The sequence below is a fragment of the Gambusia affinis genome, linkage group LG03, assembly GCF_019740435.1.
Source record: "Gambusia affinis linkage group LG03, SWU_Gaff_1.0, whole genome shotgun sequence".
In the NCBI taxonomy this organism is placed as follows: domain Eukaryota; kingdom Metazoa; phylum Chordata; class Actinopteri; order Cyprinodontiformes; family Poeciliidae; genus Gambusia; species Gambusia affinis.
The window spans coordinates 2,098,014-2,114,799 of NC_057870.1; the positions used below are offsets into that span (position 1 = coordinate 2,098,014).

Genomic DNA, 16,786 nt, shown 5'->3' on the forward strand with positions numbered 1-16,786 from the left:
GTGTAAAATAATCCTAACATAATACTACTACTACTACTACTACTACTACTACTACTACTACTACTACTACTACTACTACTACTACTAATAATAATAATAATAATAATAATAATAATAATAATAATAATAATAATAATAATAATAATAATAATGTTGAGTAAGTACATGTAAAACAAATGACGGTAATTTTTTCCTCTGCTCAGTTTATTCCTTTCTTCTGTCTTTGTTATAGAATTATTCTGTAGTTTCTAATAAAGAACGGAGGTAGTACCTCAGTTTGCTTCACGTATTCACTCTGCGGTCAGTTTGTCTGAGAACAACGACGCACCTTTTTTTTTTTTTTTTTTTTTTTTTTTTTTTTTTTATTTAGTTGCCATAAACTTATAGTGCGAGTCTTAATGAGGAGCTCTTTATGTAGCGCAGCAGCCTGGTAGAAGAGGCGGAGTGGCGCAGTTTGCTGACGGCTTGTCTTTTCATTCTCTTTTTGGCATCTTTTTATCCCCCTGCTCTGAAGATGTGGGTCTGTTGCCCCCATGTTAACAAATACAGAGTCTGTGTACGCGCGCGTGTGTAATTTACTCCTTTTACAATAAATGCATCATAGGACTATTTTATCCCGCGCAGTACTTTTTACCACTATTATTAACTCTTTTGATCTGCGCTGAAGCTGGAGAAATTCTGGCTCAGGTTACTGAGATAATTACAGCATACATGGCGTCAGTGCCAATCCATGGGAACATGGCAGCTTCTCACACTAACACATACAAACTCCGAATTTTTTTTACATTTATTTTGATTCTTTAATCTCAACCCACTGCCTAATATCACATTTCTTCCTCGCCTGCAGACATGAGCGCTGCAGCTATGTTTAATGTATAAAGCCAGCCTTATAGCGGGTAGAAAACCCAGATGATAAATATGCATGTATTCAATTAAAGGTATTACAGGGGAGGTGATTTGCATGAGGATTTAGGAGCTTAACATCATATTTGTGCTATAAAACTTCACAATAGCCTAAACGGGAGCTGTTATACCAGGGAGGGGAGGTGGGAGTGCATGTTGGGGAGGGAGGGGGGATTTTCTTTTAATTGTATTTCTTTGTGGAGAAACATTAAGGAACAAACAGTGAATTTGGCGCCTGGCTGTTCGGGTCGGCAGGTTGAGCGGCGGACTGAACAGCTGGATGGATTTCAGCCTCTTCACCTCCTGCTTCAATCTGATCCTCTAAACAACAGCAGAGATGTGATAACGTGTCATTTTCTCCAACCGTCTTTAGAGTTGGAGAAAACCTCAAACACATCCTCTGATGACGCGGTTCCATCCCTGCCCCCCCCATCCCCTCCCCTCCCCCCACTCCGCAACCCCCTTCCAATCACCTCCGTCCTCACGCTCCATCCCAGAATCTCCAATTAAGAGCGGAGAGCTAATTAGAGCGAGTGGATCCGGGATCAGTTGAGAGCTGCTCTCCGTCTGGGAGCTGCAGGGACGAACCAGTCAGGCTGCTGGGTCGATATGATGTCCAGTCACTGACTGACTGGGAGGAGAGAAAACATGCTTAAATAGACTTATATAATAATAATAATAATAATAATAATAATAATAATAATAATAATAATAATAATAATAATAATAATAATAATAATAATAATAATAATAATAATAATAATAATAATAATAATAATAATAATAAAGCTGAAGCAAAAACTTAAATGGGCAGCAATTATTTCAACGGATCTGGTTGAAAAATATTAAAACAAAAAGAGAAAGAAAAAAATGTTTTACTTTTTTTTATTTTTAATCTTTGACGTTTTATAATGAAACAAATTATTTGAGTTTATATATATATATATATATATATATAATTTTTTAATTTCTTCCTTCATTTTCTCATAAATAACTGAACGGCGGCTGAGAGGGCCATTTAGGAGGAAGAGTCGCTTCGACAACTTCTCCTTCAAACACCAGCCTGCATGGGAAGTGACGTCAACTCCTAGCAAGTAGAAAATGATATTGGAGAGAAAATTAACAACTTCTTGATGAAAATCCGATTTGCCAAATTGAGCTAAAATAAAACCGCTGTTTTACTTTGACTAGACAGCAACACGACATATATAAAATCGTTGTTTTCCTTTAATTATTGCATTTGCTTCATTTCTAAATTATTAAATCTAATCGAAAACTAATAAAGCTTCACATCTATGTTGTGATAGAGGAAAAACCATCTGAGCAACATTTTCTACTCCACGCCAGCCTCATGGGAAGTGATGCAGAAACCTGGAAAGCATCAAGTGGAAACTAGTTAAGGTTGGTAGAGAGAACTTTTACAACTTCGGGATTAAAATCCGAGGTGATCCAGCCGGATCAAATTGTATTTCACACCTATTTCAAGAAGACTAAAACAAAATGAGGAAAAATCAAGGATGGCCCAGCTCTTTAAGCGGGGGACCTTACAAGTTGCGCGCAGATCGCTTTGGAGAGGCTGAGGTAGAAAGTTATGTGTAAAGGTCCCAGCGCGCACGTACACATACAGAGAGAGAGAGAGAGAGAGAGTTTTCAAGCCCCAGCTGCGGACAGTGCGCACCGCGGCTGCTGCTGCTGCTGCTTCCACATGCTCTCTCAGAGCTGCTTCTTTCTCGGTGAAAGTAGACAACTGAACTGTTCCGATATCCCGGCAGAGCCAATGAACACAAGCGCTGCGTCGTGACGCAACAGGGCCCGTAGATAAGGAGCGGAGGGTTCTACCGGGACCTTAAACGGAGGACCGGCGGGTTTGGGGGGTTCAGCGGACAGTCAGTGAGCGTAAAGCCAGCTCCTCCTCCTCCTCCTCTTCCTCCTCCTCCTCTGCTGCCGTTACGCACACGCATCTTCAGGCATGAGCCCAAACAAGAACTAAAACAGGCTGTACAACGGAAAGTGCTGCCCACAGATTACCGACGGGACTTTATCACGCAGAGGCCACGTGTTGTTTTTTTTTTTGTTTTTTGTTTTTTTTGTTGTTGTTGTTGTTTTGTTTTGTTTTTTGTTTTCAATTACTAGTGTTTCTTTTTGTTTTTGTCTGTGGCTGGGGCAAGTAGTTTCCATCAGCTGCTGTGAGAATCAAGTTGGACTGTTGATCCCGCAGGAGGAGAATCCTTCCTCCCAACCTTTTTTTTTTTCTCTCAATAGTTGTATTTTTTGTGTGTGTTATCTTGTATAAGCTGCTGCCCAGAGTCACACAGAACAACCCGGATGGTTGTGCCAGTGCCCCTCCACAGAGCCGACATCCGAAAACATTCCTCCCATCAAGGAGGAGGCTGAGAGCCGTGCAACGGGAGCTTCCCTACTTGGTATGTTTACTCCCAACAAATGGATCAGAAAATATAGAAGAAGCAGTTTGTGAAAGCAAAAATAATTTTAAAAAATCCTCCTGAGAGAAAATTTATTTTTCAAATTTTTGTTTTTATGAAAGACTCGGAATCCACGCGGCTGTTAATGAATTAGTCAGAGCTTATCAATAATGAGAACTGCAGAGATTCGGATGATGGTTGCCATTGGCAGATGAGACGTAGTGTGGAGAACACGTGTCCAATTTTTCCTTCTTTTTTTTTTTTTTTTCCATCCCTGAACTGGATTTCTTACTTGTCATCGGCAGCGAGGAAAAGCCCGAAAACTGAGCGTCGCCACTGCGTTCCGGCGCAGGCTCTGCGCCTCTGATGGACATCTTGGCTTGCAGATCCGAAGAGAACAGTTACAACATCCTCCCCTCTGCGGCAACGATGCTTTTTCATGGCCTCCCCGGCGGCGATGTGCACGGTGTGGTGGAGGAAATGGAGCGGAGAGGAAAGGGCGAGTCGGCGGCCATCAGCTCGGCCATCGATATGGGCGAGTCAGAGACGGTAGGACACTTTTCTTGTCTCCTTTCTTTGGCCTTCTCTCTCTGCTGCTTCCAGTGTCGGCAGCATGGCCGCTTGTAAACATGTGACAGAGGCTGCGCTCCTGTTCCGCCTTCCACTGATTTTAATCGCCGTAGAAGAAAACCAGAGTACGCAACTGTTGAGGAAGATTTTCATTTTCCCAGACTTTCCCTAAATAATGCTGATTCTGCAGCTTTGGAAACTTGGCTTAGTCGCAGTAAAATGTCCAAAAATATATCAGGCCGCAGTTTAGAAAGTTCTAAGATAATTTAAGGAAATTATTCAATAAAAACTACATCAAAAATACAGTATTTTTACTATTTCGATGAGCTTCAGATACCGTACATTGCAACATCAAATAGGATCAAATTTGCCAATTTAAATAAAAAAATGCACACACTCACACACACACGCACACACACACGCACACAATTTATATATATATATATATATATATATATATATATATATATATATATATATATATATATATATATATATATATAAAGAGATATGTCGTTTTGCTTTCTGCTTGAAGTGACCGAGGTAGCTCTTAACAGCAGGAAAGTTTTCTATATATTTTCTATGTTCTTGTTGTAATTTAAATTAAAGAAACACAGCGGGCCAGAAATAAAATAATAAGTGCACCTTATTCCTGGAGGTGTGTATTATCTACTAGGCCTCTGAGCAAAATAACATCCAATTCCAGAAACTCCTAACAAACCAGCAGACGTGTATTTTGAAAAAGAAAATACATTTCTGCCCATAATAGAACCACCGCAGAGTGACTGCACACAGAAAGTAACGGTCGAGTTATAAAGCAAATCTACTTCAATCAAATCTGTTTACATGTTAATATTATTAAATAATTCATCAGTGAAATTAAACATATGCTTTATTGTAAAGGATAACTCAGAAATAAATATTTATGTATTATTGACAAGTCTGAGGTTTCAATCATAGTTGATTTAATCTGCTAAACACGAAGAGCTAAATGGCTTCTAAAATCCTTGGACCTACACTGTTTAAGCATTCAGCTGTTCTATATTTTATATTCTAAATAAACTTCTCTTTGTTTGTTCGTTTTCCCCCATGTCCTCGTGCACATTGCAGGCCATGCCCTGCGTGACCAGCGAGCGCGTGGCTCTGTGCGCGGGCTGCGGCAGGAAGATCGCGGATCGCTACTACCTGCTGGCCGTGGACAAGCAGTGGCACATGCGCTGCCTCAAATGCTGCGAGTGTAAACTCAACCTGGAGTCCGAGCTCACCTGCTTCAGCAAGGACGGAAGCATCTACTGCAAGGAGGACTACTACAGGTAGGAGGGAAGGGGTCGTGTAGAGAGAGCTCATCGAGTTTGGAGCAAAAACGCTTAGAGAGAGCTGCATGTGCTTTATGCGTTTTACAGGTAATTATAGACAATTTAGTGTTCGAGTGGCGGTTAATCAACACGCTGAAGAGTGGAATATTCCAGTTTTTCTCTGCAAAATTTTACACTGACTCAAACTCTGCTGATCTCTCTCCTTGTGAAAGTTAAAATTAGGGGACGCGAAAACGAAATAAAATAATAATAAAAAATGTATATGTCGAACTGCTTGGAAATGAAAATTGTGTCAATTTGGGGAGACAAAAGTGACTAGAGATTATAAACGCAATTGTTTTTGAAAGCTCCGCTGAGATATTCACTCAGAACATTTCAGAATACTGTTCTACTGAGAACATATCAGGTGAAGAGTTCTTAAAAAATACGAGAAGGCCGCAGTTTATTATTAATGAGGGACCCATTCGGAAGTGAGCCTGGGTGGCAATGTGTGAGAGCATCACGGAGAAATCTCACTTAAGTTGATATTAGTAAAAACTTGACTCGGTTCTAACTTTGCAGTTTATGTTGAGAATTTCTTCTGGCTGGAGTTGGGGTCACGGGGGGTCACCGGGGTCGCCTTCTGCCGCTCATGGACTCTGTTTTGTCCGCAGAAGATTTTCAGTGCAGAGGTGCGCGCGCTGCCACCTGGGCATCTCTGCCTCGGAGATGGTGATGCGCGCGCGGGACCTTGTCTACCACCTGAACTGCTTCACGTGCACCACGTGCAGCAAGATGCTGACCACCGGGGACCACTTCGGCATGAAGGACAGCCTGGTGTACTGCCGCCTGCACTTTGAGACTCTCATTCAGGGAGAATACCAGACTCACTTTAACCACGCGGACGTTGTGGCGCACAAGGGCCTGGGCCCGGCCAACGCGCTGGGACTATCCTACTTTAACGGCGTGGGCACGGTGCAGAAGGGCCGGCCCAGGAAGAGGAAGAGCCCGGGGCCTGGGGCCGAGCTGGCTGCATACAACGCGGGTAAGGAAACAGTCTGCAAAATGTTTTTGTGGGCACGAAAAGGGAAGACGTACTTTTTTTTTTCTCTCTCTCTTTTTTTTTTAAACTTTACTACACTACTAATGTTTTTACTTTCAGAACTAAAACGCAGAGGTAAACATCAGTCTTGACTCAATAATAATAATAATAATAATAATAATAATAATAATAATAATAATAATAATAATAATAATAATAAAGAAATGAAAACAACAACAAAAAAACATTCATACAATTTAACACTTCGAAAATAATTTTGAAACTATTTTGGAATAAAGTATAAGTGGTTATTTTCTTTCTCTAGAGCTGAGAACATAAAGCATTAATTTAAAATAACTAATACAGCCACTTATCCTGCGGTGCCCTGTTCACTGAATATAGAAAATTATACATGTTCCAATAATCCTCTAGATTAATGTAAAAAAAAAAAAAAAAAAAAAAAAAAAAAAAAAAAAGACAAAAATCTGCTGTGCATACCTGTCCCTCTGCATGAAATTTAAATAAAAAATAATTAAAAGTTGGCTGCAAGTGTGCAGCAAAAAAAAAAACCCAAAAAACAAAACCTTGATCTATATTTTTGGAGAAAAGCGCAGAGAAATATATATTTATTTAGTTGTGTTTTGCAGTTTGATATAATTGCTCAATTTAAGAATTAAAATTATTTTTACAAGTAAAACCTTGGTATGTACAACTTTTTCCAGTGAAGTTAAATCAGTTAAATCTCAGCAAATGTTTGGTTTCTTTGTTGTCCTGTTTTCGGTCATACAGATGGATTCTCTTCAGGTGTTTTGTTTTAATTCTATTTCTATTTTTTCCCCTTTGATTCCTTCTTTTGCATTTGCCCTCTTCCACACACACTCACACACTAAACACACCCACTTCTGGAACCTCTTTGCATTGGGACGAGGCCAGTATGGGTGTGTAGCAGCCAGATCGATGTGATTTGATGGGTTATTCACTGGAAGAGAGAGCAGGCAGCATGCTAACCTCATAACAGCAGCGTTTTCTGGCGTCCCTCACTCACAGTCTTCAGAACATGTGTAACATTTGTGTCAAGATCCAGAGTTAGACAAAACAAAATGACAGCATTAATGACATGTTTTTTTTAAATTATTATTTAAATTTTGCTCTTTGAATGCATAAGGAGTTTTAACATAACATCCAGTTTTAGTAAAAATGCTGCAACAAGTGGACAGAGTTTTCTCCTGCTTTGGAAGCAGCTACTGGTTTTGTTGTGTCTGTGTGTTTCTGTTTCATTAGAAAAAAAAAAAAAAAAAAAAAGAAACAATCCATTCACACAACAAATCAAAGCTGTTTAACTTTGGAACAAACTTGTGCTTTAAGAAAATGACTGAGGAGCGATGAGAAAGAAGAAGAAGTGCGCCCTCTCCTGTTTCCTGCTAGAAACAGCAGCAAAGCTTAACCTGACTAACCCTAATACGGGTTAACCCCCCTCAGCGGGCCCCATCAGGTAGCATTGTCTCTGCATTCTGCTGCTGGACCATTAAGTTAGTAGAAAAGCAGCATAAAGATGACTGTTTTTTTTTCCTCCCTTTTTTCTTGGTTCTGTTTTGTTTGTTAAAGCGCCTCAGCATATGCTTTGGCTGGAAAACAACATTTGTTCTGCCTGGTGCGTATGGGCTAATTAAGTAAAGTGTTATTCTGGTGCTTTTCACTCACTTCATATTCATCATTTACAACATTCCGATATTGAACTGTTATGCATGCGGCAACACCTTGAATATTGCCAAGAAATTTGCAGGCTGGGATGAATATACTGTATGTGTGCTGTTGTCTCAGTGGTTGCTGTGTGTTTGGGAGCGCGTGTGCTTGGCCAGGCTACGCTTTCACCTCTCTCCTGGATGAAGAGGCAGAGATATGAGGCACACTGGTCTGTGTGGCAAGGTGGGGAAGGTGAACAACAGCTGGAAGGGAAACTCTTTACATCAGACTCGCATGATAAATCAGGGAAATAATAACAGCAAGAAATGTTCATTTTTGTCATGCTAAAAATAAAGATGATAACGTGATTTAATATTAGAGGCATAGAGATTTTTGAGATTTTTTTTCATCTGATAGAAAAAGCACATGTGGGGCGTACACAGAATATACCTTTGGAATCTGTTCTTTTATTAGAAGTATAGATGCACTAAAAAGTTGCTTATGCACACCGAGGCTTGTATTATTTGATTACCAGGTTCATGTGAGATCTCGGACCCGACAAGAGACTGGCATAAAAATGCTACAGGGTCAAGCTAAAAAGCAGCAGAGGAATAAAAACGATAATAATAATGCTGTTCAGCCGACTCAACCTGCCCTGTTACCTTTGTTCCCCACAGCTCTGAGCTGTAATGAGAACGACGGTGAGTCCATAGACCGGGACTCTCAGTACAGCTCCAGTCAGAAGACCAAGCGGATGCGAACGTCCTTTAAGCATCACCAGCTGCGAACCATGAAGTCCTACTTCGCCATTAACCACAATCCGGACGCCAAGGACCTGAAGCAACTTGCCCAGAAGACGGGCCTCACCAAGCGGGTCTTACAGGTAACCCTCACAGCCTCTCACATCTTAGTTCACACATTCTGTGACTGAACAGGGAAGGAAACATCATAAAGATGTGATTCACAAATATATTGCATCGTTCTATAAACTCTCGTTTGTCTTACAAAGTTGTGACTCTCTAATTCTCCCAGAAATACACACATATGACAGGAAACATTTCTCTGAAGGAATTCCCTTTGAATAGACATAGAAAGACAGCATTGTCCTCTGTCTAAACAAAGTGAATCTGGTTAAGAGGTGAAAGACAGAGAGCGGTCGACCTAAAGAAAAAAAACAACTTTACCTGATGGGACCAACGGGCTAAAAAAAGTTCATATTTTAACATTTAACATCTAAATAAAAATGACTGTCAGGCATTGTATGTCGAATGTTTGGAGGACAACACTGTCTGGAACCAAGAGGTTCTGGTACATGGCACAATGCTTTGTTAGCAAAATATTGTAGTCATGACTGAAAGTTTAAATAAAACTCATCTAAAATGATAACTATGATAAAATATTTTAAATTTTTTGTAAATGAATAAATTTTTGTAAATGAATAAAAACAACAACAAAAAAAACTTTGAAAGAAGAAGAAATCTGTTCTGGTCTGGTTTTAATCACACTGATAAACGGGACAAAGAGGACAAGAGGCAGACTTTTTTTCTGCCACTTGAAGGATTTGTTAAGGATTTGTGACTGTAAAACTGAATTAGTCTTTGGTTAAAAGACTTTAACTAAATGTAAGAAAGTGTCAAAATAAACAAACATAGGTCTATAAGAAAATCCCTTTATACTCACTACAAATTCTTCTTTATTTCCATGGCAAATCAATACATTTTTAAGTGATGGCTGGATATCAGTTATTTCTGAATTTTCCTGAAAAAAACAAACCAAACCGTAAACATAAAGCAAGAAAGAATGATCATAGAAGTACTAAAGATTTATTTACAGTTTTATTAATTAGGAAGATGAAAGCTAATTGTGTGTCTACTTACAGACTGAAGGCTCCGTCTCTGCATTTCTGATTGTGATATAATGCTCTGATGGTGACTGAAGGACAAGAAGGAAAATGTTCTTCACTATATGGAAAGACGACACAAGAGGGTGTTTGATTTCCACTACGACATGTACTACATGTTATCTGGGGAACTGAGAAAGAAAGAAAGAAGGAAATACAAACGAGTTGTGAATAAAAGAAAAACGTGAAAAGGAGAAGGAATATATCCTTCTGCCTTAATTAGAGCTTGTAGTCGTTTTGCTTTGATGCGTTTTCCTGCCTGTTATTCCGGCTGAAGAGCCTCTCCTGCCACTCGGTTCCCATGGCTCTGTCATGATTCTGTCGCTAACACGCTCCAACACTCGGCTCAGCGTTCAACTCTGTCTCACTCACTCACACACGCTGCTTTTTATTACAATTATTTTCCTATTAATATGATATTACTACAAATAATTGGTGTAGAAAAACAATAATTGGTGGAGGCTGTTTTCAGTGCTGAGCTGGAGGCCAGTGTCGTTCCTGGGGATGATAAGGAAAACGGCTTAGCAAACATGAGACTATGAACTGAAATCACAGCTGCTTTTATGCCCACACACTGTAGACGGGTCAATTAGAATTTCCTCCCAGGATTGGCAAATAAAGGAAGCCATGGGCTCTGGATTTTTATGTGCAAACATAAAAGAAAAGGCTGTATTTTTCCTGAGACTAGCCGTGAAACGTAAAGGCTTTTTATAACTTCAGTACAGCACAAGAGCAGCGCAGCTTTGTGTTTTTAAGCTTGCTTTTATCCCGGACTCCAGCTAGACCATCAGCAAATAGGCTCTAAAAAGACAAAGAGATATTATGCTCACTGCTGGCTCCAAACAGAGGAAACGGAAACTTCCTCCACAGATCTTCTTGGAATTCTTTTAGTTGTAGTTTTATTTTCTGAAGGAATTAACAAAGAAAAACACTTAAAGTGTAATAGCGCATTCATTTTTATATAAATCCATATAAAATTGATCCTAATGCATAGAATCAGTCATGTGAAATTTTCTCACTTCTTCAGCTTGTTTGGTGTGGCGTCTGTAATCATGTCATTCTTTTGATTTGGCTTTCGTAAGAATTTTTTTTAAGACAGTGTGCTGTATGTCAGGAACAACAGAACTGTGGACATTAGTTTATTAGTTTATGTGAAACGTTTCTGCTTCCTCTTCGGTTTTGATATCTGTCTCCCATGACATGGAAGGTTCTTTTCTCAAGAAAAATGCTTTGCGATTGTTCCCTCTCACTCCCAGTTTTCTTTAGAGTTTAAAAAGCTTTCTGTACTGATGGCAGCAAAGCAGCAAGCCAGAAAAATAAAGAGTGAGCTAAAGGCGATCACAGAATGAGATTGTGCCAAAGTTGTGTGTTGTGATACACACCAAAGCGGTTTCTAAATCCCATCCTTTCGCATCCTGTACCTGCTTAACGCTGTCCACGGCGGAGCGTTAGGAGGCTGGAGGAAGTGATGGGGTTGGTGCTGCCAGTCAAGATGCAGATGACGGCACACACTCTGCGCAGGACGCTAACCCTGACTCCTGACACACACACACACACACACACACACACACTGCCAAACGCCAGGGTGATTTAAAGTGACCAGTCAAGCTAAGCGGAATTTGGGGAGAAACAAATCAGGGAAAAGCTTCACCTGCACATGGAGAACATGGAGACTTCACACATGCCAGCTGAGATTTAAACCGAAGACCTTTTAATGGGACGCCACAGTTCTAACCATGAGGTCTTTACTCTCTGTTTTGAGAATAACTTAGAGAACTACAGAAGCTCTTCTTTTTGATGAAAACCTGAAACCTGCCACTGTATTAACCAGACCTTCCTGATCGATACTGATTTCCATTGGTTTTAGGCCTGACCTGCCAAACCAAATTCTGAAAACCTTTTCCTTTTGATCTGCAGCCAGTTTTATTTCTTTATTTCAACCAGTTGAGGAAAACGTGTCTGATTCAGATTTCTGATTCACTCGTGGATCTTCACTTAAGTCCTTTTGTCGAATTGAAAATTGAACGTTGTAGACCTGCTGCATTTTGTAATTATGGTGTTTGCTGCTAATGCATAAACTTGTTCTGATGCAAGCTCTGCATTTCTCAGGCTTATGGACTTTTCACATTTAATCTGTGTTAAATCCAAAGAGCGGCTGTCAGAGAGACCTGATGTTTGAACAAACGAACTTTCTTCTTCTTTTTGGTTTCTGAAGAGGCCATTTTAAGTTGTTTTTATCTGTAAGCCAATGATCCCCTGACATGAACCTCACAGAAAGACTGCTGAAGGTCTTCTCCAACCTTTGAAGTGGACTTTCATTTCTTCTCGTTTTAAAAGTAACCCAAGGAGTGTTAATAGTTAATGCAAAACAGTCCTCAAAACTGAGAAACATTAACATATCAAAACGAATGTCAAGAAGAGTAATTTCCATTGAATAGTCAATGAAAAATACTCCAGGAGGTGAATCAATAAATTACACTTTCTTGAAAAAAAGGAAGTAAAAACAGATAAATTGTAATTTAACTGATCTTTCTTTTAAATAGTTTTATTATATTTTGATATTTGTGTGTCTGATGCCTTCTCAGAAACAAACATTTTGATTTTAGATCTACATCTGCCAGATTAGTAGCTGCACAGTGGCACAGTTGGTAGAGCTGTTGCCTTGCAGCAAGAAGGTCCTGGGTTCGATTCCCGGCCCGGGGTCTTTCTGCATGGAGTTTGCATGTTCTCCCTGAGCATGGTGGGTTCTCTCCAGGTTCTCCGGCTTCCTCCCACAGTCCAAAAACATGACTGTCAGGTTAATTGGTCTCTCTAAATTCTCCCTAAGTGTGAGTGTGAGTGTGAATGGTTGTGTGTCCTGTCTGTTTTCTGTGTTGCCCTGCGACAGACTGGCGACCTGTCCAGGGTGAACCCCGCCTCTCGCCCAGAATGTTAGCTGGGGATAGGCACCAGCAACCCTCCCGACTCCATTAGGGACAAAGGGTGAATAGAAAATGGATGGATGGATGGATCTGCCAGATTAAAGTATAATCCTGTGTTTACTGTATATGTAACATAACAAACTGCTAATACGTTTAAAAAAAATCCTCATTTGCTTGTTTTTCCAAATATAGTAGTAATATAACAGTGTTAATATTCCAGAACAGCTTCAATCAATCTACAGATAAACATAAAAACTGTTTTTTTTTTTTTTTTACATTTATCTAATTCTAAAGGAGACCTGATGTAAAAAAAAAAACAAACAAAAAAAAACTAAAAAAAATTGTCATAAGGAATTTCTGTTTATTCTAGAACTATCCTGTTTAATGAACTTGAATTATCCATCCATCCATCCGTCCATCCATCCATCCATCCATCCATCCATCCATCCATCCATCCATCCATCCATTTCCTTACACCCTTATCCCATTGGGGTTGGGAAGGGTGCTGGTCTCCAGCTGTCAGCGGGCGAGAGGCAGGGTCACCCTGGACTGGTCACCAGTCCATCTCATGGCAACACAGAGACAAACAACCATTCACACAAACACTCACACCTAAGGGGAATTTAGAGAGACCAATCAACCTGACAGTTATGTTTTTGGAAGTTGAATTACTTTAGATATTAATCTGTAGCTGGTCAAATGAGTCGAATTTCCCTTTGAAGGAAAATATTGTGGCGTTTAAATATTAGTAATGCTTAAGATTTTATTAAACCCCAGTGGAAGGTTTATTCCAGCTGCTATAAATATATAATGGTTCAAGCAGCACACATTCAGTTATAAAATTAATTAATGTAATATTGTACCGCTAATATTTAGCTGAGGTACAGTAAAAATGGTTGTGTAAGATGTGCAATGCAGAAATGTTTGGCGGCTGAGGGTAGTTCAATGAAATCCTGTTTAGGGCCCCATGCCATCTTGGACCGACTCTGACTCAAGTTTTCTTCTTTTTTTTTCTTCTTCTTCTTTCTTCTGAAGGTCTGGTTCCAAAACGCCCGGGCCAAGTTCAGGAGGAACCTGCTGCGGCAGGAAAGCACCGGGGTGGACAAAGCATCCGACGGTTCCACGCTGCAGGGTGGGACGCCCTCAGGCCCCGCCTCTGAGATCTCCAACGCCTCCATGAGCCCCTCCAGCACCCCCACCACCCTCACAGACTTGACCAACCCCACCATGCCTACTGTCACTTCTGTACTCACGTCGGTGCCGGGCGGTATGGACGTCCACGAGTGCCGGAGCCCATCACAGACAACGCTGACCAGCCTCTTCTGATGGTCAGAGCACTAGCCCCTCACCCCTCATCATCACCACCTCTCCCTGCACACTCAGACTTTTTCCACATCCTTATTATCCTTCTGGATCTAAAAGTGAGCACTGTTAACACCTTAGAACTTTAAAAGACTTAGAACCATGAAGGAAACAAAAGGACCCCATTAGAGACTATCTACATAGTGAGGCGGCTGGGCCTCACTGATGGAATGGTTGTTGTTATTTTGATGTTGTCTTGTTGAGAACTGAGGAGAACCGATTAAAATTTTTCAATATTCACAAAGAGAGACTGCTGAGAAGAAATGATTTCATTTTTTGGGGAATTTGTTTTTCAGGACAGTATTTATGTTGTAAAAGAATCACTGTTAGAAGGACTGTGAAAGGTCTTTTTTTTTTCATTGTTTGGAAACCTGAGATTAAAATACAGTTTAAAATATTCTATGACTGCCATGTGCCTTTAACTCCAATCAGCTCCACTTTTGCTGACTGAAGTCAGTCGAACCTGACTCTCTGTAGGAAAACTGGATGAGTTAAATGAGTTCTCTGTGTTTGTGGGCTTCCAGTTTTTTACGTGTCTCAAAATAAATGCATCAATATTTCTCTCATTTGAAGAAAAATATACGCTGGAGGGAATTTTTGTTTATGAAATTAATATTTATTCAGAATTAATTCCATTTAAGAATGAAACTATAATCTGATTAAAGTGAACCAGAAACTATTCAGATCCTGTAGCTGATAGAAGAAATATGATGCAAAATAACTAGTAACACTGAAACTGAATAGGACTGTTGCTAGGTACAGTTGTTTGAACCGGATCCATATTTACAGGTATTACTTATTTAACAGAATCAAAGACACACAAATTTTGAGAATATTCGCTTTTGGAACATTAAACCTTTATGTTATTTGTTTTACTTCTTTTGCTGGTGAAGTACTTACTTTGTAGTGGTTGCTGTAATTAAGACAAAAAAAATATCATGCTTTTCTGGACCAGACTTTTAAGATCTTTTATCTTTTTTCTTCTCATCATATGAAGTAACCAGTACATCAGCTGTTATGTTTTCTTCAGGTCAACCAGTTTGGGTTGAGGTTGGCTCAACTGACAGGCCAGCCAAACCTAGTTTTAGGTTGGGTTTTTTGCCACAGCTAATAAATATTTTACCACCTGAAGGAACTCCTAGATAGTTTATGGAACATAGAACTAACATCCTTAATTGATTAGGCAATAACTGATGATCAAATAACAAAAACATAAGTTGCTCGACTCTCCTGGAGCCTGTCCTTACAGTCAACAGGAACGATGTGATCTGTCCTGGACAGGTAGTCAGTACATTACTGCGTGAACCAACACATCGCTAGGAGAGAGGCAATGATACACACATCACTCATACTTAAAGGGATCTGTGATTAGCTAAATATGTCACCTAAATATTTTGTAATTTTCCTTTAAACAAAAAAGTTATTTGTGAAATGTAAAAATCCAATTACTTCAAAAACATGTGTCCTTATTATATTTTTTCACACGCCTGGCCGTTGCCTTCCTGTCCAATTCTGCTCAAAAAGTATTCTTGCTTCCAGCAGAGTCTGGGTTTTCTCAGACTCTCCCCGGGCCAATCAACAAACAGCAGGATGAGTTGTGGTCAAATTTCTGTGCTGTTTTAGAATTGTAGTCTTCATGTAGTTTTAGCATCGGCAGCGGAGGACATGAACAAAACCATTCACTCTGTTTTGGCCACACTTCCAAATATTGAATTAATATTAACATTCGCCGTGTTGGGATCGGCATCTCTCTGTTTACAGTGGAGGATGGTTGTTTACAGCACAAGCAATTCCTAGTAAGCTTCTTAGTGTTGAACATTTGTCACAGAAAAATGTTAGAAATTGAGTAAAATTTTGAACTTCAGTCCCCTCCTGCAGGAAGCAATTGTTTCTTAACAGCCGAGAGCCCAGACCCTCTGGACAAAGCAAAGTGTACCACAAGGGACTGTTTTTAACCAGGCTAATGTTTCACCATAGAGGTCTCCATTTTGTCACCTGCACAATGCATGAGGCCGCCTGACAGGGCAGCCTTCCAAACATCTGGATTAAGGTACACTGCCTCAAGGTGTTACGTGCCACTATACACAAAATATCTGTTCAAACAAACAAACGTTTACTATATTATACAGATTTGTTTTGAATAATTATATATATTATTCAAAACAAATTGGAAAATAACAAATGGATGTTTAAAGTGACAATAAAACATCTTTAAGTCTTTGTAACACACCGCTCTAATGTAGTTGAGGCAGTACTTCGTCCCGATGCTAACTGTAAACTCGAGTTAAAAACTGGTGCTATCAGCTCCAGCGTACCCTTTCCTTCTGGATTGGCATTTTAAAGCAGCAGTTGCACAAACAAGCTTTTTCATCCGACTCTCCTCTTCATCTGTTGGATCTTCCTCATTTTCTTTTTCCACTCATCATTCCTGTACTGCCTGCTGTTTCAGCGCTCCTGTTCATATTGACAGGGCTGAACTTTACTCACTGAACAAAACCTGCTGCTCTGGACCGTCAGAGCGAGCGCCTTTACAACTCACAGATTTCGTTTATCCTGGAGAAATTGCAACATCACCAACCTGGTAACCTCCATATGACAGTATTTTATTTCCATTTATAAAAATGAAACAGCCTACCGTATTTTTGCTCTAGTGTTTTTACATCTGAGTGGAATATTTTTAAAACAAA

General features: G+C 39.8%; 1 protein-coding gene across 2 annotated transcripts; it reads left to right on the forward strand.

Moving 5' to 3' along the window:
• Window positions 1-2,603: 2,603 nt before the first annotated feature.
• lhx2b (LIM homeobox 2b) lies at window positions 2,604-15,053 on the forward strand. Of its 2 annotated transcripts, XM_044110636.1 has the most exons (6): window positions 2,604-3,326; window positions 3,632-3,875; window positions 5,007-5,209; window positions 5,866-6,236; window positions 8,594-8,799; window positions 13,773-15,053. In XM_044110636.1, the coding sequence occupies exons 2-6, from the start codon at window positions 3,693-3,695 to the stop codon at window positions 14,061-14,063; spliced, it is 1,254 nt and encodes a 417-aa protein (XP_043966571.1). In that variant the 5' UTR covers window positions 2,604-3,326; window positions 3,632-3,692; the 3' UTR covers window positions 14,064-15,053. The 2 variants fall into 2 exon arrangements, with proteins under 2 accessions (XP_043966571.1, XP_043966570.1); XM_044110635.1 differs by having other exon boundaries at window positions 2,604-3,875; window positions 5,869-6,236; window positions 13,773-14,599.
• Window positions 15,054-16,786: the final 1,733 nt, after the last annotated feature.

What these genes read in the sequence shown, in the direction of transcription:
- lhx2b (XM_044110636.1), top strand. Translation starts at nt 3,693, where the DNA reads ATGGACATCTTGGCTTGCAGATCCGAAGAGAACAGTTACAACATCCTC. An exon ending in ATATGGGCGAGTCAGAGACG is followed by an intron (nt 3,876 to 5,006) that starts GTAGGACACTTT and finishes TGCACATTGCAG; the next exon opens with GCCATGCCCTGCGTGACCAG. An exon ending in GCTGGCTGCATACAACGCGG is followed by an intron (nt 6,237 to 8,593) that starts GTAAGGAAACAG and finishes TGTTCCCCACAG; the next exon opens with CTCTGAGCTGTAATGAGAAC.